Source organism: Prionailurus bengalensis, chromosome B3 (assembly GCF_016509475.1).
Source record: "Prionailurus bengalensis isolate Pbe53 chromosome B3, Fcat_Pben_1.1_paternal_pri, whole genome shotgun sequence".
In the NCBI taxonomy this organism is placed as follows: domain Eukaryota; kingdom Metazoa; phylum Chordata; class Mammalia; order Carnivora; family Felidae; genus Prionailurus; species Prionailurus bengalensis.
Genome location: NC_057355.1, coordinates 28,525,190 through 28,546,613, shown reverse-complemented (window position 1 = coordinate 28,546,613; position 21,424 = coordinate 28,525,190). Strand labels below are relative to the sequence as shown.

General features: G+C 44.8%; 1 protein-coding gene across 6 annotated transcripts in view; it reads left to right on the top strand.

Annotated features, from left to right (window-relative positions):
* The window catches only part of CYFIP1 (cytoplasmic FMR1 interacting protein 1), a 133,219-nt gene that overhangs the window by 31,330 nt on the left and 80,465 nt on the right, over positions 1–21,424 (top strand). For all 6 annotated transcript variants that reach the window (XR_006293222.1, XR_006293221.1, XM_043554909.1 and 3 more), the window contains exons 2-6: positions 15,665–15,787; positions 15,863–15,952; positions 17,802–17,879; positions 18,132–18,233; positions 19,115–19,296. Coding sequence is in view for 4 of the 6 variants with exons in the window: in XM_043554909.1 (XP_043410844.1) it covers positions 15,671–15,787; positions 15,863–15,952; positions 17,802–17,879; positions 18,132–18,233; positions 19,115–19,296 (569 nt within the window). In the remaining 2 variants the exon portion in view is untranslated. The remainder of the gene's footprint in view (positions 1–15,664; positions 15,788–15,862; positions 15,953–17,801; positions 17,880–18,131; positions 18,234–19,114; positions 19,297–21,424) is intronic.

The window sequence follows — 21,424 nt, the reverse complement described above, 5'->3', positions numbered from 1 at the left end:
TTCAGATAAATACCCAGGAGTGGGATTGCTGGATCATCACTTGCAGCTTTAAAGACAGTAGTTTGATTTAAGAATCTCCTCCTGGGATGCTCAGCCAGGAAGGTCATCTGAAAACATACTGACTTTTCTGGTTAAAGATGGTAATCTTAGGCTTTTCTCTAGAAGAGAAAAATGTATTAACTTAAATGGTTAATACGAAGGGTCCGAGTGTTTGGAGAGCATTTATGAGGCTGTGTAAGTAAGGATGAGGCTGCCGTCCAGTATGGAGTGTTCTTGGTGATGCAACCTGGGCAGGAAGCATCTAGGTCCACACTTATGGGGACTGGGCTTGGGACAGGCTAGGAGGGTAGGCCTCTTCTTGTGCACTCCTGGGGGCTGAAGACCAGTGTGTTTCCTTTCTAAGTTTTTGTGCTGTGCAGGTGTTTCTATGATGGTGGAGAAGATCTGCATGAGCTCGGTGAAAGAACTGCTGTCTGCTTTTGTTCAGTTGAGACTAAGTGCCAGCTGATGGCTTCACTGGTCTGGACAGATTCACTGTTGTTCTGGAGAGAACTGGGGGGTATCTGGCTCTAAGAATCAGGATTTTGGTTTCTATGAAGCTAAGATCTCCTCCTCTGAGTTCCTGCCCCACTTACAGAGTTGGCATCTTTGTGGGAAAGCCTCCTGCCTGTACCAGGACCTCTCAGGACACCCACTCCATGGGAACAGTGGGTCATAGGGCACAGAGGAAGACAGCAAGTCTGATGTGGATATTTTCAGGCTGAATGGCTTGAACAGCAACATCCTGGGTAGGAATTGGGGAGTAGTGTGGTATAGGTAAGGTGGTGGCTAAGGTCAGGGTCATGGCCTCAGGCTAGAGGATACTAGGTGGAGTCTGGCCCAGGGCCACCGTCAGTCTGGTGCCCCTCAAGGGATACTCCTGGAGTGGGAGGAACTTGGGCTGCTAGCGGGCTGCTCCAGAACCACTGGGGACTTTTTAGAACCCCAGTTGGCACCCTGCTATACCCAGACAGTTAGATGGGGATGTGGAAGGCTAGGGTCCTTGCTGGGTCAAAAGAAGGACAAGGAGGCACATTCAGGTAGTGTAAAGTGCCTGGTGAAAGTTGACCCTGCAACTTCTGTGCCTTTTCGTTATAGTCCTGCAGCTTTCTTTACCCTTAGAGGAGAACTTAGGAAGCTGGCCTAGCACTTGTAGGTAAGGCCAGGGAGAAGCAGGCCTCACAGCCTTGAACCTTATGAGACCTGTTCCTCAGCTGCCCACAGGATCTGGTCCTTCAGAGCACAACACATGATAAGGGGAACGAGTCGAATTGAGAAGGCTAAGAATGCCCAGCCAAATGATGAACAGTGATATTCCTCACCAAATGCTTAAGACAGTGCCCAGTGCTCATCGTGATGCTTGGCCCTTGGATGTAGCACTCTGCATCACTCTTTTCACACACAACTGCTTAGGTGAAGGCGGCAGCACCACTGAGCTGGGGTTGCAGGGACAGCATAGGCCAACTTGTGGAGCGGGGGTGGGGGGTGGGGAGAAGCTGAGCTGCTCCAGGGGAGTACAGTGGACCCTCCAGCTTCAGCTTCCCCCACTGTGAAGTGAAGAGGGTCATCATCCCTTGCACAGGGCAGGTCTCAAGGTTTGTTGATGGGCTTGCGTGGTGGGTGTAAGCCCATGTTTGGGTTAGTCTGTCTCATCTTCCAGGGCTTCATACTGTCACTGAGGAATATAATATAACAGTGTTACACTAGTTTCAGGTGTACAATGTAATGATTCAACAGTTGTATATATTACTCAGTGCTTATCATGATAAGGGTGCTCTTAATCCCCTTCACCTATTTCACCCATCTTCCCACCTACCGTCCTCCCCCCCTCCCCTGCAGCTACCAGTTCTCTATTGTTAACAGTTTGGTTTTTATCTCCTTTTTTCTTTGTTCATATGTTTTGTTTCTTAAATTCCACATGAGTGAAGTCATATGGTATTTGTCATTCTCTGACTTATTTCACTTAGTATTATCCTCTCTAGCTCCATCCATTTTGTTGCAAATGGCAAGATTCTATTCTTTTTTTTATGACTGAGTAACATTCCATTGTATACAAATAGCACAGGTAGTGCCCTCTCTTATGGATTGACACCCAGACACATACCAGAGACTGCCACCATGGGGTGTATTCTACTACCCACCTGGATATATTCTTGACTTCCTTTGATGTCTCTTAAACATGTACTGGATTCTGTGTGAAAGATGAAGGACTGCCACATTAACATGAAGAAACATTTAGTAATTAATACAACATGCTGTCTCTCTGGATCCCAGACCATGGAGGAAAACAACCAGCCCAGCAAGGAGAGTCCTGCTTAATCTGAATGTCTGTCAGATGGCAGTATATCAGGTTCTGTGGTGCTTACCTATGTGCCTTGCATTCAGCTAGGGGGCCATTTCTTTCTTTTTTTAAGTATTTATTTATTTGGAGAGAGAGAGCGAGAGAGCGTGCATATGTGCATGCAGGGGATTGGGGGAGAGAAAGAAAGACAGGGAGATAGAGAATCCTCTCCTCAGTGTCGGCATGGAGCCTGACGTGGGGCTCAAACTCATAAATGATGAGATCATGACCTGAGCCTCATGAACCATGGGATCATGACCTGACCTGAGCTGAAATCAAGAGTTGGATGCTTAACCAACTGAGCCACCCAGATGCCCCTGCGGGACTGTTTCTAGTGTTTCCACTTCCCCAAGGGACCCACAGGGGGCCATGGGAGGGAGAGCACCATACAGGCATGTCAGGCGGGGCCTGGGTGTTAGGGAGCTGAGGAAGGGCAGCTGCAGGCTGTGGGGAGGGCCCTTAACTTTACCTCAGGGATTGAGACTTTACTCTGGAATACTGGGCCCATTCTGCCTGTTATTGATTATTTTAGCATCAGAGTAGTTTCTTCATACAAATCTCAGGAAGTATACCAGTATATTAAATGCTAAAAGCAGAGCTACTTTCCCTTGCCATTATGGGGTACCCCAGGGTCTCACAGAACATGGTCTGAAAACCACAGCTATAGGTAGCAGTAGCCAGTACAAATGTAAAGCAGGAAAGTAACATGATCAGAGTTGTGCTTTGCACAGTTAAAAGAAGTTAAAAAGGAGGGTGGCAGACATGAGTGCAGGTTTGGAGTGCTCCGTGTTAGGGAGGGGCTGGACAGACAGTGGGGCAGTAGCAGGAAACCTGCAGTGGGGGCAGGGACCCTTTCAGGAGGCTGATACCTCAGTCTTGGGAAGACCACACCTAGGGGCAACCTGACCCCCAGGGGGGATGGAGAGCAGTGTCTTGGAGGGAGGGGTCCAGAGAGTCAAGATTCCCAACCCGACTCCATCTCAGGACTTCACCTTATTGTGATTTTCAAGCAGACTTGATTTTGTTTCTCTGTTGATGCAGCAGTTCTTTTGAAGTGATAGTAAAAGAGACTAGTGCTGCATTTGAGAATGGAATTTGAAGTTTTTGTTCATTAAAACAGTTGAGTTTCTTCAGCATTCAAGCTTGGCTAGAAAATGATGTTTAGTTTTTAATTATGAACTTTTTGCTTGGTGATCACAGCAGCCCCTTCCCTGCCCTTCCGTATCTGCCCTTAATCTGGAGAAATAAGATAGAGTCCATGCTAGTTGGTGATACAGAAAAACCCATTGTTTTTTTTTTTAATTTTTTATCTTTCAAAGTTTTAATTTAAATTCCAGCCAGTTAACATATAGTGTAAATTTAGTTTCAGGTATAGAATTTTAGTGATTCAACACTTACATACAACACTTGGGTGCTCATCACAAGTGCCCTCCTTAATCGTGTCACCTATTTCAGCCACCCCCCACCCACCTCCGCTGGGCAACCATGAGTTTGGTCTCTATAGTTGAGTCTATTTCCTGGTTTGCCTCTCTTCCCCCACACTGCTGTGTTTCTTTGTGTTTTTTCCTTGAATTCCATATTTGAGTGAAATCATGGTATTTTTCTTTCTCTGACTTATTTTGCTTAGCATAATTCTAGCTCCATATAAGCTGTTGGAAAGGGCAAGGCTTCATTGTTTTTGATGGCTGAGTAAATGGACACTTGGGCTCTTTCTATAGTTTGGCTATTGTTGATAATGCTGCTGTAAACACTGGGGTGCATGTATTCCTTCAAATTAAGTATTTTTGTATCCTTTGGGTAAATACCCAAAGTATTTATAGTAAGGCACATTGTTTTAAAATGTGGGAGAGAAAGGCAAGGTTCAGTAAAGTAGGCTTCTTTTCTTTACATGATTTATTATTTTACATGTGAACAGATTGCATAAAAATATTGGACATTTCTACTTTTCTGGGAAGTACCTTTATTTGCATATAGAAGAGGAAGAAAATCAGTGTTCATATGTTAGCAGAATCATTTCAGTTTCTTCTTTGGTTATGCTGTGGAGTTTGGCAAGCAAAATACTTTCAATTTGTAAAATAAAAATTTAGAAATACTGGGAAGACTCCTCTTAGTGGTCATGTTGACTCAGGGTGGAATCAACACGTGCATGGCACTCTCACTGTGGGTGCCACAAGCAGGACTCTTGAGTGGGCACCAAAGTGATCAGTTCTGCATTTTCCTGCCTGTGGTTTCACCATGTTTTGTAACCTTGGTGTTGAGCTGCTTTGGCAGTTTCTATTTTAAACAAAGATTAGTCCTCTCAGTGCCTGTGTAGAGCTAACACTTGCTGGCTCTTGGATAGGACACACCTTCACTTGGCTTGTCTGACAGTGGGCCACACTCCTTGCAGATGTCCCCAGAGGGAGGCTCTGGATCTCAGTCTGTGCTAGACTCTGTCTCCATGTGTGCATGGTGGTAGTGCCTCCCCTGCAACATACCCCTGGGTCCCCAGCTTCTGGCCTCTGAATTGGTGTCCCCATGCCTCATTCCTTCCTTAGAGCATCCAGGTGCTAGCTATTGCTGTACATACTGCTGCCTACCCTTCCAGAGCTTCAGGTCAATTTTTGACCTCTTTGTGAGCTGGGTTAGCTGCCACCCTATCTTACTGACAGTGAGAACCCAACCTAATCTGGTTCCTGGCCCTTGGATGCTTACTATTTATTAATAGGCATGTACCTAACAATAGTTTTTTTTTCCCTAAAGTTTATTTATTTATTTTGAGAGCAATTGACAGAGAACAAGAGCGGAAGAGGGTAGAGAGAGAAGGAGAGAGACAGAGTCCTAAGCAGGCTCCGCACTGTCAGTGTGGAGCCTGACTCAGGGCTCAAGCTCACAAACTTTGAGATCATGACCTGAGCTGAAATCAAGAGCCAGATGCTCAACCATCTGAGCCACCCAGGCACCCCCTCCCCCAGCATAATGGTTTTACTTTCATTTCTTTTTTTTTTTTTTTAATGTTTATTTATTTTTGAGAGAGAGACAGAAAGAGAGCACTAGCAGGGGAGGGGCAGAGAGAGAGGGAGACACAGAAACTGAAGCAGGCTCCAGGCTCAAACCCACAAACCATGAGATCATGACCTGAACTGAAGTTGGATGCTTAAACAACTGAGCTACCCAGACAGACACCTCTACTTTCATTTATATTTTTGTGGTGGACAGTAATTTATCTAGGTAAGACCTTACCTTAATAAAAGTTACAGATCTGTGAAGTTATTTGTTGAGTTCCTTTGTGAGTATGTGAGACCTACTGGAGTTAAGTGTTTGATTTACTAAAGATTTAAATTTAGAGGCTGTAGTAGGAACAGAAGTAACCAGAACCAGTTTGCTTACTGTTTATGTTTTGAGCTGTCTCTCTTAGTGTTTTAAACCAGCCTTCTAAAGAAGCCACCTTAAGCTGATGTCCATCGTCCCTAGGTTCAACCTTTATTGGCATTTATTTTCTCTTGCTCTTCATTTTTATTCTTTTACACTGGTAGATGACTGTCCTTCCTCCAAATACATGCAAATGATTTCACCCAAAAGTGTTTTCAGATATTTTCTGTTTCTAGAACAGTGTTAGAGGAATGGTGATAAAACAGAAATACATCTCTGTGGTGACAGAAGTTTATCCTCTAATCTGCTAAAACATAAGGCCCCCCACCCCCACCCCCCGCCGCCTCCCTGGCCTGAGTCATGCTCTGGGCTGGCCTGGGCTGGCCCCAGCAGGCAGTGCAGACTGAAGTTGTCCAGGCTCAGAGGAGGCCTCGTGTGGAGACTTCAAGTCAGCTCTGTAATACTGCCCCAGGAGCCCTGTGGTCACCCTGAGGTGCTGTTGGGGGTCTGAACCGGGGCTGGACCCTTCAGGAACAGATGCCTCCATGCTGTGCTCTCAGGGGACCTTGGCAGGGATGTCTGGACTGTGGATCCTCTTAGGCACCCCTTGTCAGCAGCCCCCAGCCACCTGCCAGTCCTTTTGCTTCACCTGCCATGTCCATGTCTGAAGGCAACGGTCTTATCTTACACCTTTGTTTTGTTTTGTCTCTGCCACACCTTTCCTGACAGTACCCCATTTCCTAGGGATACTGGCTTATTGCAGACACACTCATACTGGTACGTGTCACACACACACACACACACACACACACACACACCACTTTTTTTTCTTTGTTTTTATCTCTTGGCACCAGCCATACTGCCAGTTGAAAATCAGTCTCACCGCTTTAATTTTTGTGAATTCTTTGCAGCCTAAGTATTCTTTTTTTTTTTTTCCTAAGTATTCTTTTTTTCGAAGACCATTGAGTTGTATAAGGACTCATTGTGTATTGTTACCTTTTAATGGAACTGCCAGCAGACGGGGGCTTCCCTTTCTTCCCTCCCACCTACCCCCATGCTACCCAGAAACAGGGAAGACTATTAAATCATATTTATTTTTACAAAATGTTCTCTTATTCACTGTTCTTTGCTTCAAAAGAGTGTGGTAACTATTACACTTTATAGAAATCTTGCCTTTTCGCTTGGCTGCTTACTGTGGCTCTGTCCCCTGTTCCCATGCTTCCCACCTGCCCCTGGGCAGCTCTTTCGGGGGTTTTGGCTCTTGCTTGCTTCTCTCTTGCCCCTCAGGCCTAAGCTGCTTTCTAACATACAACACTCACCCTTGTGAAACTCATTTTATTGACTTCTCTGTTTGCCTCTGGCCTTTACCCAAGTGGACACAGTGCCTGGTGCTGGGGTGGGTAGCTCTGTCCCTGCTCTGTGGGGCCTCTGAGCCTTGCTCTGCTCATCTGTCAGAGTGTGATGGCCCCACCTTGAGGGTGGGTGAGAGGACAACTTATTGAGAGGATGTCAGGATAAATCTGAGCCTGAGGGGCAAACATTGCCAGGTGAAGGAGAAAGAAGAAGGTCAGAAGCCGTGGGCCTTCAGCATGTCAGGTGGGTACTGCCCTTCTAGTGGGCAGCTGTGAGGAACTCCTGCCCGGTGCTGGGAACTCCAGCCTTCTGACTACTTGTGATTGCTTGACCTCTGCCTAGGGTCCTCTGATACCCACCTGTGATGGCCACCTGAGATGCATGGGACATCATCCTTGGGCTCTAAGTCCAAGTGGGAGATGAAAGGAAGAGGTGCCCCTAGTTCCCTCTGTTCAGGAGCTGCACTGGCAGCATTGTCCAGGCTGCTGGCCCTGTGTGAGGGGATTTATGCATGCCAGTATGGTCTGTATCACAGCGGGAGAGGGGAGTCTGCATTTAGATACCTCTTATGGAGGCAGATGCCAGCAGGATTTTGAAGACCCTGCCCTGCACAGACCTGAGCCTTCATTTGGCATGAGTCTGCTCCTGGCCTTGAGCAACCTGCAGTTGTTTGACAACCACCTGAGGTGACCTGCATCCTGGGAGTGCCTCACTCAAGGGCAAGGAACTTGGGGCATAGAAGGAGGAAGTAGCCTAGCTGGGCTGGGAGTGTTATAGTGTGTCACAGCACAGCCTTCCTTCCTCTGCCCTGTTCCTCCAGCTCAAGCTCACAGGCATGTGGTCCACATACCAGGGTCATGCTCAAGCTTGTTTTTATTCCCAGCCATCTGCTTTTTCTGCATTGAGCATGTATTATTTCATGATCAAAAAACAGCAGCGCATGGCGGATTTTAACAGCCAGTTGGTGTAAGGGCATAGGGACCCTGTCTGGGCAATTCTGCTCAACTCATTCTAGCTCTGTGTTAGTTTTCTTAGGCTGCTACAACAAATACCGCAGACCAGGTGGTTTAAGGAACAGAAATATATTGTCTTACAGTTCTAGAGGCTGAAAGTTTGAGATCAAGGTGTCTTCCAAGGTCTCTCTCCTAGGCTTGTGGATGGCCACCTTCTGTCTTGTGTTCCCATGTGATTTTCCTTCGGTGCTTGTGGTCACAGGCCACCCTGCTGTGACCAAGCCCCAGCTGGTGTGCATCTCTGTACATGAAGCTGTATGTGAGCTGAACTGGTGGAGACAGAAATGGGATTGAGTTATTAAACTGTAAACTCCCACCAGGCAGGACTGTTGGGTTTGAGCACTGTTCCACATATGTCCTTTTCATTATGCTTTTGGGCATTGGCATTGTGGAAGCTGGTTACAAAGTCTTATCACTCCTTCCAGTGCTCTGTCCCACAGGCCTTGTGGTAGCCAAGCAGATGACGCACACTTGTCCTAGGGATACCCAGGCTTTATGGGGGCTGACAGTTAACATGGGCAGTAGCATGGACCTGAGGGAATGAGGCAGGAAGAGGCAAATTCCTGTGGCTTGGGGCAGCTAGAGTGGTTACAGAGAGCATGGACTTCATTTCTAGAGTGGTGTGATGCCCATAATGAGCACAGGATTTGCTGGTGGCAGTTAGAGATGGAGAAAAGTAAATAGATTTAAAAGAAATCTTGGGGGTGGCTCAGTCGGTTAAGCCTCTGACTTTGGCTCAGGTCGTGATCCTGCAGTTTGTGGGTTCGAGCCCTGCATCGGGCTCTGTGCTGATAGCTCAGAGCCTGGAGCCTGCTTCGGATTCTGTGTCTTCCTTTCTTTCTTTCCCTGCCCTGCTTATGCTCTGTCTCTCTCTCTCAAAAATAAACAAACGTTAAAAATAATAATAATAAAAGAAATCTTGGAGGTGGAACTGTGAGGTGTCAAAGAATAAATCAGGACAGAGACTTTGGAGACTTGGACCCAAAACTGACTATTCCAAGTTTCCTTAATGTGGTTGAGGCAGAGGCCATGCAGATACACATTTGTGGAAGATGCACAGGATGGAGAGACGTGGGAATGTTTCTGGGGCCCTGGGATTGTGTATGTGTATTCATGGCAGCTGTATGTGTATTCATGGCAGAGTGTTTGTTGAGGGGTGTTTATGGCTGTGAAAAAGATGAAAATGTGACAAATAGGAAAGAACAGTAGTGAGGCACAAAAGGGCCTTGGCCAATGGTCCACACAAAGCTAAATGGGTGCTGCGGGAAAATGTTCAATAGTTTGAAAATTTTTATTTTGAACATTTTTATGGAAGTTGGAAGAAAGAAGCAGCTTACAAAACAGCTTGTATCATATTCTCTTCTTTCTGTGGGGGATGGAGGCATTATGGACTTTTTTCTCTTTTCCATATTTTCTGATTTATGTATGGTAAATATTGCCTTTTTTTTTTTTGCTCCTGATTTTTGTTGTTGTTGTTGTAACATCAAATTTACCATTTTGACCATTTTTAAGTGTATAGTCAGTGGCATTGAGTGCATTCACGCTATTGTGCAGTCACCACCACCAACCTTTCCAGAACTTTTCCCATCTTCCCAGATGGGAACTCTTACACCTATTAAACACTAACTCCCCATTCCCACCTCCTTCCAACCCCTGACAACCATTGTTCTACTTTCTCTCTATGACTTTGACTACTCTAGGTACCTAACATAAGTATAATCACACATTCTTTGTCCTTTTGTGGCTGGTTTATTTCACTCAGTATGAAGTCCTCAAGGTTCATCCATCTTGTAGAATGTGTGAGAATTTCCCTCCTCATTAAGGCTGAATAGAGGTGTGTGTGCACCATACAAATATTGCTGTGTTTATATGAGAAAAGTATTCTTTAATAGTGATTTGAATAGAGCATTTATGTTTTTCCTTGAATGTGACCTAAGTGTGTCACTGAGTCTGTCTGCAGCCCTCTTGTACCACCTCTTCTCCCATCAAAGGTGGTCTTGGGCTCTCTTGGGCAGAGGTGGAGGAGGAAGAAGGGTCCTGTGGGCGCTGGGCAGAAGGCCAAGATGACTGGTCACATGGGCAGTATGGCTGTCCCAGGGTAGTTAGCCTGACCTGTTTTCTCACTGACCAATTGCACAGGTGGCATGGGAGCATGGAGGCACTACAGGAGCCCCCAAGCCTCTCCTGGCACAGATTGGGCTTGGGTCATGCAAAGGGCCAAAAGCAGGACTCAGGGCTGGATCCATAGGAGACATGGTGCCTTGGAAGATGTTACTGGGACTCCCTACTCTGGCTCTTTAGGGCAGTGGCCAGTGCGAGAACCAGCCTTCACTACTTGGTGCTTTGCTATCCTGGACTTCTTCTTTCATAAGTATGCAGAAGAGGAAGTCATGATGATAGAAGGAAGTTGATGATGGAAGTTAAAAGGCCATCTTCCTTGTTTACAAAGGACCAGATATTTTGAAAAATTATCTGCTACATTTTAAATTTATGGTTAGAAACATGCAGAATAGATATGTTGTTGAAGGGGCTTTTGTGTAAATGCTAATTAGTCCCAGTAGGTCCTAGTATTCAGTTCCTCTGTGTTCTGGCTGATTTTCTGTCAAGGACAGAATTGTTGCTGTCAGTGCATTTGTGTATTTACTTCTCCTTTCAGTCCTGTTGGTGTTGGCTTGTTGTTTGAAGCTCTCTCCTTAGATGCATCCACATTGAGCATTGTTCTGTCTCCTTGGTGAATGACCTTCTGTCGTCACGCAGTGCACCTCTTGAGCCCTGGGAATTTCCTTGCTCTGAAGTTTACCTCTCACATAGCCATTCCAGCTTCCTTGGGACTGGTGCTTGCATGGTTTATCTTTTCCTCTTTTACTTTCAACTTATGTCATTATATTTGAGGTGAGCTTCTTGTAGCTGGCATATAGTTGAGTCAGGATGTTTTTCATCCTGACAGTCTCTGGTCTTTAGGGTGTTTAGACTGTTTGTGATCAATGTAATTATTGGTATGTTTGGATATAGGTCTACCATTTTATTATTTCATACTTTTTATATTCCCACCCCACATACACTTACATATTTTTGTGTGTATATATGTGTGGCTTATAAACAATAGAAATTTATTTCTCACAGTTCTAGAGGCTTAAAAGTCTAAGATCAGGGTTTCAGGGTCCCAGCATGGTCTTGTCTGGTGAGGATCTGATTTTTAATAAGAAATACGTATTTGGGGGCACCTGGGTAGCTCAATCAGTTAAGCACCTGGCTTTGACTTTGGTTCAGGTTATGATCTCACAGTTCATGGGTTCAAGCCCTACATTGAGCTCTGCCCTGACAGTGCTTGGGATTTTATGTCTCCCTCTCTTTCTGCCCCTCCCCTGCTCATGCTCATGTGCACTCTCTCTCTCAACATGAATTTAAAAAAGAAATATATATATATATATATATATATATATATATATATATATATTTGGTCTTCATGTGTTTCTGACAGAGAGCTCCTAAAATCCTTGTAGTTCCCTAAGTGGAAAAGAATATAAAGGTGTCTTGATATTCATTAACAAACCCCTTTCAAAAAAAATTTTTTTAACGTTTATTTATTTTTGAGACAGAGAGGGACAGAGCATGAATGGGGGAAGGTCAGAGAGAGGGAGACACAGAATCTGAAACAGGCTCCAGGCTCTGAGCTGTCAGCACAGAGTCCGACGCAGGGCTCGAACTCACGGACCGTGAGATCACGACCTGAGCGGAAGTCGGCCGCTCAACCGACTGAGCCACCCAGGCGCCCCAACAAACCCCTTTCAACCACATCTGAGTTTATGTTAATGAGGTAACTTTTGGAAAACTCCTTAAAAATGGGAGCCATTTGCCAGGATTGGGGGGGTTGGAACTTTTAATCCCACCTCCCTGACCTTGGAGGTTGAATCCTTTGCCAATAGCCAGTTATTTAATCAGTCATGCCTATGTAAGGAAGCCCACAAGGACAGGATTCTGAGAATTTCTGGATTAATGAAATATGTGAACATTTGGGAAGAGTATGGAGCACTCAGAGAGGGCATAGAAGTTCAGCACCCTTTTCCATAACTTGCCCTATGCCTCTCTTCCATCTGGTTGTTCCAGAGTTATATCCTTCATAATAAACTGGTAATCTAGTAAATAAAATACTTTGCTCAGTTCTGTGTGCCATTCTGGCAAATTAATTGAACCCAGGAAGGGGGTTTTGGGAATCTCTGATTTCTGTCAGAAGCACAAGTGACAACCTGGACTTTTGATTGGGGTCTGAAGTGGCACAGGGGGCAGTCTTGTAGGATTGAGTTCTTAACCTGTGGGATCTGATGCTATCTGCAGCTAGATAGTGTCAGAATTGAATCATAGGACACCCAGCTGGTGTCTAAGAATTGGTTGGTGGTGTAGGGGGAAAAAAACCCATGCTTTGGAATTGGTCACAGAATCAGAGGACCCTTTTCCAGGTTGCAATCCCCAGCTTCTCATTGTGTCCTCAAATAGCAGAAAGAGGATCCCTATTTTTTCCATTGCTCTGCTTCCTTTTCCTGCCTTCTATTGGTTATCTGAACATTTTTAGTATTCCATATTAATTCATTATATGTGATCTTTTTATAAGTTATGTTACTTTTCATAACTTTTTTATTGGTTGTTCTAGGGATTGTAAAGCACACGCTTAACATTTCAGTTTACTGAGAATCAATATTTCACTACTTCAAATGGATTGTAGAAATCTTACACCTTTCCCTTCCCCCCCCCCTTATGTCATAGTTCTCTTACATATTATGTTTATAGTCACCGAAATCCTATTAGTGCTTTAATTTCTTACTTTCAACCACAAAATATCTTTTAAAGAGCTCCAGAAGAAACAGTCTATTCTCTTGTTCAGTTTAACCTCTGGATCGCTTTTGCTTTGTTCTATGTGTCCCAGGTTTCCTTCTGGTATCACTTCCCTTTTATCTAAAGAACTTTGATTAGCCTGTTGTCTATGAATCCTCTTACTTTTCCTTTATCTGAGAATGTTATTTCACCTTCATTCTTTTTTGTTTTTAATTTTTTCCAGTGTGTATTTTATTTTTGAGAGAGAGCGCATGAGCATGAGCGGGGGAGGAGCAGAGAGTGAGGGGGACAGAGGATCTAAAGCAGGCTGAGCATTGACAACAGCAAGTCTGTTGCGGGGCTTGAACTCACAGTGAGATCATGACTTGAGCCGAAGTTTGACACTAAACCGACTGAGCCACCCAGGCACCCCTTCACCTTCATTCTTGAAGACTATTTCACTTGATACAGGAATCTGTGTTGACAGTTCTTTTCTTCCAGACTTTAAAAAGTGTCATTCTACTTCCTAAGGCCTCCTTGGTTTCTGAGGAGAAATCAACAGGCATTCAAATTGTTGTTCTGTAGGTAATGCATTTTTTTCTCTGTTTTAAAGATACATTATTTTCATCAGTTAATTTTTTTTTAAATATAGTTGACACCCAATATGTCACATTAGTTTCAGGCATACAACATAGTGATTTGACAAGTTTATACATTATGCTGTGTTCACCACAAGTGCAACTACCATCTATCCTGATACAGCCCTGTTACAATACCATTGTATTCATTATGTTGTGCCTTGTATTCCCATGACTTATTCATTCAAGATATCTTTTTTTTCCTTTGCTTTAGTTTATAACAGTTTGATTATGATCTGTCCAGTAAGGATTTCTTTAGGTTTATCCTGTTTGGGATCTATTAAGCTTCTTGAATTCATATGAGTGTTCTGCCAAATGTGGGAAGTTTTCAGTCATTGTTTTCAGCTATTTTTTTACCCACTTTCAGCACTCCTTGCACTCATAACACAAATGTTAGACCACTTTTCTCATCCCAAAGTTCCCCTGAGGATTTTCACTTTTTTCCCAACCTTTTTTCAGTTGTTCAGATTAGATAATTTCTATTGTTCACCGAATCTTTGTTTTGCTCTTGAGCTCATGTAGGGGCTTTAAAATTTTTCACACAGTATTTTTAGTTCTAAAAGTTTAAGGATTTTCTTTAGTTCTTTATATAAAGGTTTTTTTTTTCCTCTGACATTCGATTTTTTCTTTCAGTTTGGAAGTGTTGTCATTGTTAGAGCATTTTTTTAGTAGTTGCTTTAAACTCTGATGCATGATTGTAATATCTGTATTATTTCATTGTTGGTATGTTAGTCATCTTTTCCTATAAGAATTAAGACATTTCTGGTTCTTTGTGTGCTGAGTCGTTTGGACTGCAACTGGACGTTTTGTATATTATGAAATGAGACTCTGGGTCTTAAGTCCTAGGCCAATGCTGACTTTTTATTTTAGAGTCAAACAACCTGGTTCAATTTAGGGTGTGGTTTTGACCTGCTTTCTCTGGCGTGTGATTCAGTGTCAGTTCTGTTCTCAGAGCCCCTCTGGTGCCATTTGGATCTGTCCTATGAGTGCTGCCTCTGGCCATCTGGGAGTTTTCTGTGGTCTCAGGGATTGGGGTGTGAGAGGATCAGATCCATGCATTTGTCTCTTGGGCATGGGCCCAAAGTTCATGAGCAACTTTATGGGCTTGCTCTTCTGAGATTCTTCCTCTCCACATTGTCCCTGGGCTGTCCAGTACCTTTGGGTTCCTTTTTTGGTTCTTAAGCCAGCAGCTTGGGGGTTTGGTAACTTGCCCTACCATGTACTTCTATACCCACACTTTCTCTGGGGCCTAGTGTTGGGAGGAGCTTCTTCCATTGAGTGTTCTCATCCAGCCTGTCTGCTGGTGTTTCCTTCTCACAATACATGTAGCTGCCTCATGTGTCCCATCTGGGGTCAGAGCTGCCCCACATGTCCTATCTGGGATCAGAGCTGCTTGGTGTGTCACATCTAGGGTTGCAACTGCTTATACTCCCTGTGGCCTATCCAGGTTCAGACCAGCATTCAGCTGGAAGCAGGCTGGAGTGTGCGGTCTCCTCTCCTGGAGCTGGCACAGATGTGTTAGATGACATCCACCTTCATTTCTGTGCTTCTCTGTACTAGCCTTCGAGTTTATGCTCTCAGTCCTTTGCTAACACCTCCCTGTTTCATGTTGGCCCTTGGCCCTCAGCTTAGCCTCTACAGGCTGACCATGGAGAAAGGGCTCTGGCCTTTTCCATTTTCATCCTTAGTGTGTAACGTTGCTTAGAGGACCCACCTGGGAAGGTCTGCATGCTGGGAAGCACTGTTGCCCCCTTAGAGGATGTGCTGGCTTTCTTGAGGGCAGACATGGTGTTGAAGATGATATTCCCTACTCTGGCCCTGTAAGAGCCCCTCTGGGAGCCCTCTAGAGACGATGGCCTTAAGGTGGAAAGGGTGACAGGAAGCATGTGCCCTGCTCTATGACACTCCTGGAAGCTAGAAGAGGCTACATCATGCCTCCATTGCCAGCAAGCCCTAGAAGAGACACCAGACTCTGGGGGATTGGTCCTGACACCTCATCCACCCCCAGTTCCCTCAAGTGAGGGGTCAGGGGAAGGGGGTCTGATTGCCACACCTTGGAATGGTTGTCAGAGTATTACTACCCTTCCTCACAGTACAGGTGGCTCTGTGTTTTGTTCTAGGCCAGGATGGCAGCCCAGGTGACACTGGAGGATGCACTGTCCAATGTGGATCTCCTGGAAGAGCTGCCTTTGCCTGACCAGCAGCCCTGCATTGAGCCCCCACCATCCTCACTGCTCTACCAGGTGTGTGCCGAGTGGAAGTGGGGTGCATTGTCTGCAACACTGACCTCCACATGATGGTTTTTCTCTTCCTTTCAGCCAAATTTCAACACTAATTTTGAAGACAGAAATGCATTTGTCACTGGGATTGCAAGATACATTGAACAAGCAACTGTCCATTCTAGCATGGTAATTCCTTCTGTATGTCTTTGTTTTCCTTGGGGGAATAGTACCTGTACTGACAAATGTACGCCTTTTTGGTATTATCCTGATATGATCTGTGGTAAGGAAAAAAAGAAGAAAGTGGATGAAAATGCCTTATGTTTTTAAAAAGACCTTTGTGTTTATTATAAACATAATACATATTCTTTCTGAAAATTTAGCATTTATAGCCCAGAGAAAACCTTTGTCAGCATTTTGAGGGAGTACCATTCTCTCTCCTCTTTATATTTTTATTATTTTTTTAATGTTTATTTATTGATTTTGAGAAAGAGAGTGCACAGTTGGGGAAGGGGCAGAGAGAGAGAGAATCCCAACCAGGCTCTGCACTGTCAGTGCAGAGCCCAGTGTGGGGCTCGAACTCGTGAACTGTGAGATCACTACCTGAACCGAAATCAAGAGTCAGATGCTTAACCTAGCCACCCAGGCACCCCCTCTCCTTTTTATTTACACTTGTGTTCACGAACACAGTTATACACTAAGATATGACTTTGATTGCATGAATGAACTGCAGTGTTATTATGTATTTTAATGATTTCATGAACTTTTCACTTGTCTTTAAAATGTGCCAGATAAGGGCGCCTGGTGGCGCAGTCGGTTAAGCGTCCGACTTCAGCCAGGTCACGATCTCGCGGTCCGTGAGTTCGAGCCCCGCGTCGGGCTCTGGGCTGATGGCTCAGAGCCTGGAGCCTGTTTCCGATTCTGTGTCTCCCTCTCTCTCTGCCCCTCCCCCGTTCATGCTCTGTCTCTCTCTGTCCCAAAAATAAATAAACGTTGAAAAAAAAAATTTTTAATGTGCCAGATAAGGTGATTTTTCATAACTGTATAGTTCATTTTGTAAATGTCCACAGTTGAATTACTTTTGCATGTTTACTTAGTTTCCCTTTTTTTCTTTGTAATAGAAAATGCAGTGATGAATATCCTTCCAAATCCATCATTATTCCCATTGGTAGATTTGTAGAAGTGAAGTTACTGGATTCAAGGTTGTAAACATTTTAAAGCATCTTAAGAATATGATGAAATTGTAGTTGATGTTTTTTTTTTTTTAAATTTTTTTTTTTTCAACGTTTATTTATTTTTGGGACAGAGAGAGACAGAGCATGAACGGGGGAGGGGCAGAGAGAGAGGGAGACACAGAATCGGAAGCAGGCTCCAGGCTCTGAGCCATCAGCCCAGAGCCCGACGCGGGGCTCGAACTCAGGGACCGCGAGATCGTGACCTGGCTGAAGTCGGACGCTTAACCGACTGCACCACCCAGGCGCCCCTGTAGTTGATGTTTTTAGAACATCTCTGAACTTCTTTCTTACCATTTTTATCAAAGGAAACAATGTGAAAGGAGTAGACACTAAAGCAGTTTAAAAATGATGGCAGTCCTCTTTGCATGGATACTCTCTCTGGATTTTAAGTGTTGCAGAAATACAGCTTTTCCTCCCCTGCACTGGGGATGGCAGAGCTGCCTCAGTCTTAAGAGCCTTGAAGACCCTGTGCGCATCTGTGCTACTTCAGGTCTGCACTGGCAGCAGGTTGTTTAGGGTTGAATGGAGCTGAGGAATAGTGGCTGTGGCAGGTGCCTTGGGCTGTGCTGGCTCCTCTCCAGCCAACAGAAGCCGTGAGAATGTTTGGGCGGTCATTGTGGCCACACTACTGCACTGAACGTCACCAGCCTCTTAGCAGCTGTCTTGTGGCGTGCAGGTCCTCGTACTTGTCTATTCTCAAAGTGAGAGGATACTATGAAGTATCTGGGTTTTAGCAACATGGCATTTCCTTTTTTATGATCATTTTCCTACTTGTCTTTGATTTGCTCTTTGTACCCTTGCAGAATGAAATGCTGGAGGAGGGCCAAGAGTACGCGGTCATGCTATACACCTGGAGGAGCTGCTCTCGGGCCATCCCACAGGTGAAGCCATCCCAGCCAGGCCACGCTGTCATTCCCGTGATTCCATCCCTGCTGGCCACGCCCCTACCACAGACCTCACTCCTACCCTTATGGTTCCCTCATCTCAGCCAGACCACACCCCCATGCCACCAGCCCTGCCTCTATCCCACCAGTACTTTCCCCCTCCTGCACCCTACCCCACAGCCTGCTGGGACTGCCTGCTCTCCTATCTAGCTAATTTGAAGCCTCTATATCATACTTGTTTATTCCTAGGTGAAATGTAACGAGCAGCCTAATAGAGTGGAAATTTACGAGAAAACCGTAGAGGTCCTTGAGCCTGAAGTCACAAAACTGATGAATTTTATGTACTTCCAGGTAAAACGGTAAAATAATCCTAGGGGTTTAATGCAGAGGAGTAGGAATCTGGCCCACTCTCACCCATCACCATGACTTACTAAACAAAGTGTATGTGAATTAAAGCAGCCATCATGGCCTCTGAGACAAAAGGGCACCAGACCTTTGTCAGTCTACAGCTTTATTGGCCCTTCCGGAATAAATACGTCTTTTGTGTTTCACTTCTCTTATTTCTTTAAGAGTGAATGAATATTTCCTTCATGAAGACTGCTTTCTGTCAGTTCCAACTATGTTTGTCTTTCTGCCAGTTTGTACTTTTGATTCATCTGGTTTTTCAGATGTTTTTCTCTCAGCCTCTGCTGACTGTCCACTTAGTGGTCCTTGGCCTGCCTTGGCTCCTTTGGCCCATTGGTTGGGTGGAGTAGCCACAGGGAGGGGACTTGCTGGCTTTTTAAGGATATACTTTGGAATTGTATGAAGGTTTTTATTATAGATTCCTTCAGCAAAAGGAGAAGATAGAACTTATTAGGAGATGAATTTTTGTTTTATCTTAAAGGTTATTAAGAGGAAAAATTTCCCTGCCCCCATTTTCACCTTTGAAAGTGAAAATATCTGTTTGTAGACCTTCTATTGGAGCATTTCCTCAGTAACTTTGCTTGAATAATCAACAAAATTCTTTTATTTTAGGGATAGTTGGTAAAGTGGAAAATTAATGGTGATTATCACAGAGCAAAGGCATGTGGAAATTACTTTATAGAAACAAGTCTCATTACCTGAGCTGTAAATGTCCACTCATTTGGGTGGGTATTTCATCAAAGAGTAACAGTGACTGTGCTTGAAGGTGGGCATGGAGTTGGCCCATCAGTGACAGCAGTTTTTTTGCCCTCCCTTCCTCTTTTCAGAGAAATGCCATTGAGCGTTTCTGTGGGGAGGTGAGGCGCCTGTGCCACGCGGAGAGAAGGAAGGATTTTGTTTCTGAAGCCTATTTGATCACGCTGGGAAAGTTCATCAACATGTTTGCTGTGCTGGATGAGTTAAAGAACATGAAGTGCAGTGTGAAGAATGACCACTCGGCATATAAGAGGTGAGCTTTGACCTTGTGCCCTAGGACCTTGCAGAGAGTGCTTAGGCAGGCAGAGTGGTTCTTGATTAGCTACATGCTCTGCACCTAGTAGGTGCACATCCCATATGTGCTGAAATAACCACAACTGTTTGGTTGTTTGGCAGGCTCAGGACTATTTGAATACACACTCCTACGTATAAGATGCAGGGGTAGCTGGCGGATTATGTGTGTGGCGATGTATTGAGTGAGATGTCTTCTCATAGAGTATGTGTACATTGTGGTTTTATGAAGCTAGAGCGGAATATGGACACCCTGGTCATCCTCAAATGTTTGTTGAGGACCTCTGGGTGTTCAGCACATGTGAGAAGGAAGATGTGCACAAGATCAATCCCTGTTACAGAGGGTTAGGGTCACTGTAAGGCTTTTGGCTCCATAAGCATCTTGATGAACAGCACCTCACTTCCTGGTTGTACATTTTGGGAAGGTACACACCATCACAGCAGTGGGCAGAGCTGGCCTGTGGACTGTCTTGGGGTCACACTGAGCTTCCAGGTCCCCAAAACCAGCTCTCCTCCAGGGAGAATGTGGAGAACTTCTGGAGAAGAGAATTGGAAAAGGTGGGTGTGCCATGGAATACTGTGAGGGAGCAGTTGATGGCAGGAAGAGGAAGAAGGGTGTTTGTTTAGAGCAAAGCGAGCTGTCTTCTAATAAACTTTCTTTAGAAAGTCTGTGCTTGGTACTGTTGAAGGCATGGTTGGCTGGAATGAGATGCTGACTACTGTTTCTTCTGCTAGACAAAGAATCTTTGCTGTGAAATTAAATTTGATGAGATTTTACTTTGCATTGGAATAGGCTTTAGTTGTGTTGTATCTGAAATCACACAACCGTTGTCGGGTCTTTAAAATAAAATCAACATGGGATATAGTGCTAAACAGATCTAAGATTGAGGCAGCAGTAGGAGTTAAGCTGGATCATCTAGGGTTTTAAGCTTGGTCCATGTGAAGTTAAGTGTAGGCATTCATCACCTAGAATTAGCTCTATACAGAAGCCTGGATCTCCAGAACTAGAGAATCCTTGGAGTTGACCTATTAACCTTGCTTGAATAGGAAAGTCTGGAGTTGACCTTGTTTGATGTGCTTGCAGGCAGTCCGCACCCCCTCTAGGAGCCACCCAAGCTCTCCTGAGCACAGAGTGGGCCTGGGGCACCCCCCAGCTGCCATTGGCTTCTTCCTTTGACCTCTGTTTGGGATCCCTTATCATCTTCCCAGATAGTAACCCCCATTTCTCCCCAGCCCTCACACACTTACACTCACACTTTTTATTTGCACCTGGAAATAGCTAACAGTACAAATGCTTCTGAGTATAAATGCCAGGATAACCTATATGGTGAGGCTTGAGGAAAATAGCAAACAGCATCTTTGATTTTAAGTTTATTTATTTTGAGAGAGTGAGACAGCATGTGCCTGTGTGTGTGCGGGAGAGGGGGCATCTCTCAGCACATAGCCCGATTGGGGACTCAGTCTCATGAACTGTGAAATCATGACCTCAGCCAAAATCAAGAGTCGAACTCTTAATCGACTAAGCCACCCAGGTGCTCCAAAAAAGTGCTATCATATCAGGGTTCATATTAGGTTTAACTATATAATTTATTTATTTATTTTTTAGTTTTTAATGTTTATTTTTGACAGAGAGAGAGAGAGAGAGACAGAGCATGAGTGGGGGAGGGGCAGAGAGAGGGAGGGAGACACAGAATCGGAAACAGGCTCCAGGCTCTGAGCTGTCAGCACAGAGCCCGACGCGGGGCTCGAACTCACAGAGTGCAAGATCATGACCTGAACCGAAGTCAGACGCTCAACCAACTGAGCCACCCAGGTGTCCCTAACTATATAATTTTTTAAAACCCAGAGAAATAATAGTGGCTTAAACAAGATTGCAGATTATCTCTCATTTCTCTCTCATCTGAAAAGTCCCAAAGTAGGTGATCTGCAACTGATGAGGGGATTCCACAGTGCTCATACCAGGGCTCCTGCTGTCCTGCTGCTCTGCCATCTTCATGTGTTGTCTCACGGTCCAAGATGGTTGCTTGAGCTCCAGCTATCATGTCTGCATTCCAGTCAACAGGGAGACAGTAGCATAGAAGGGATCATAC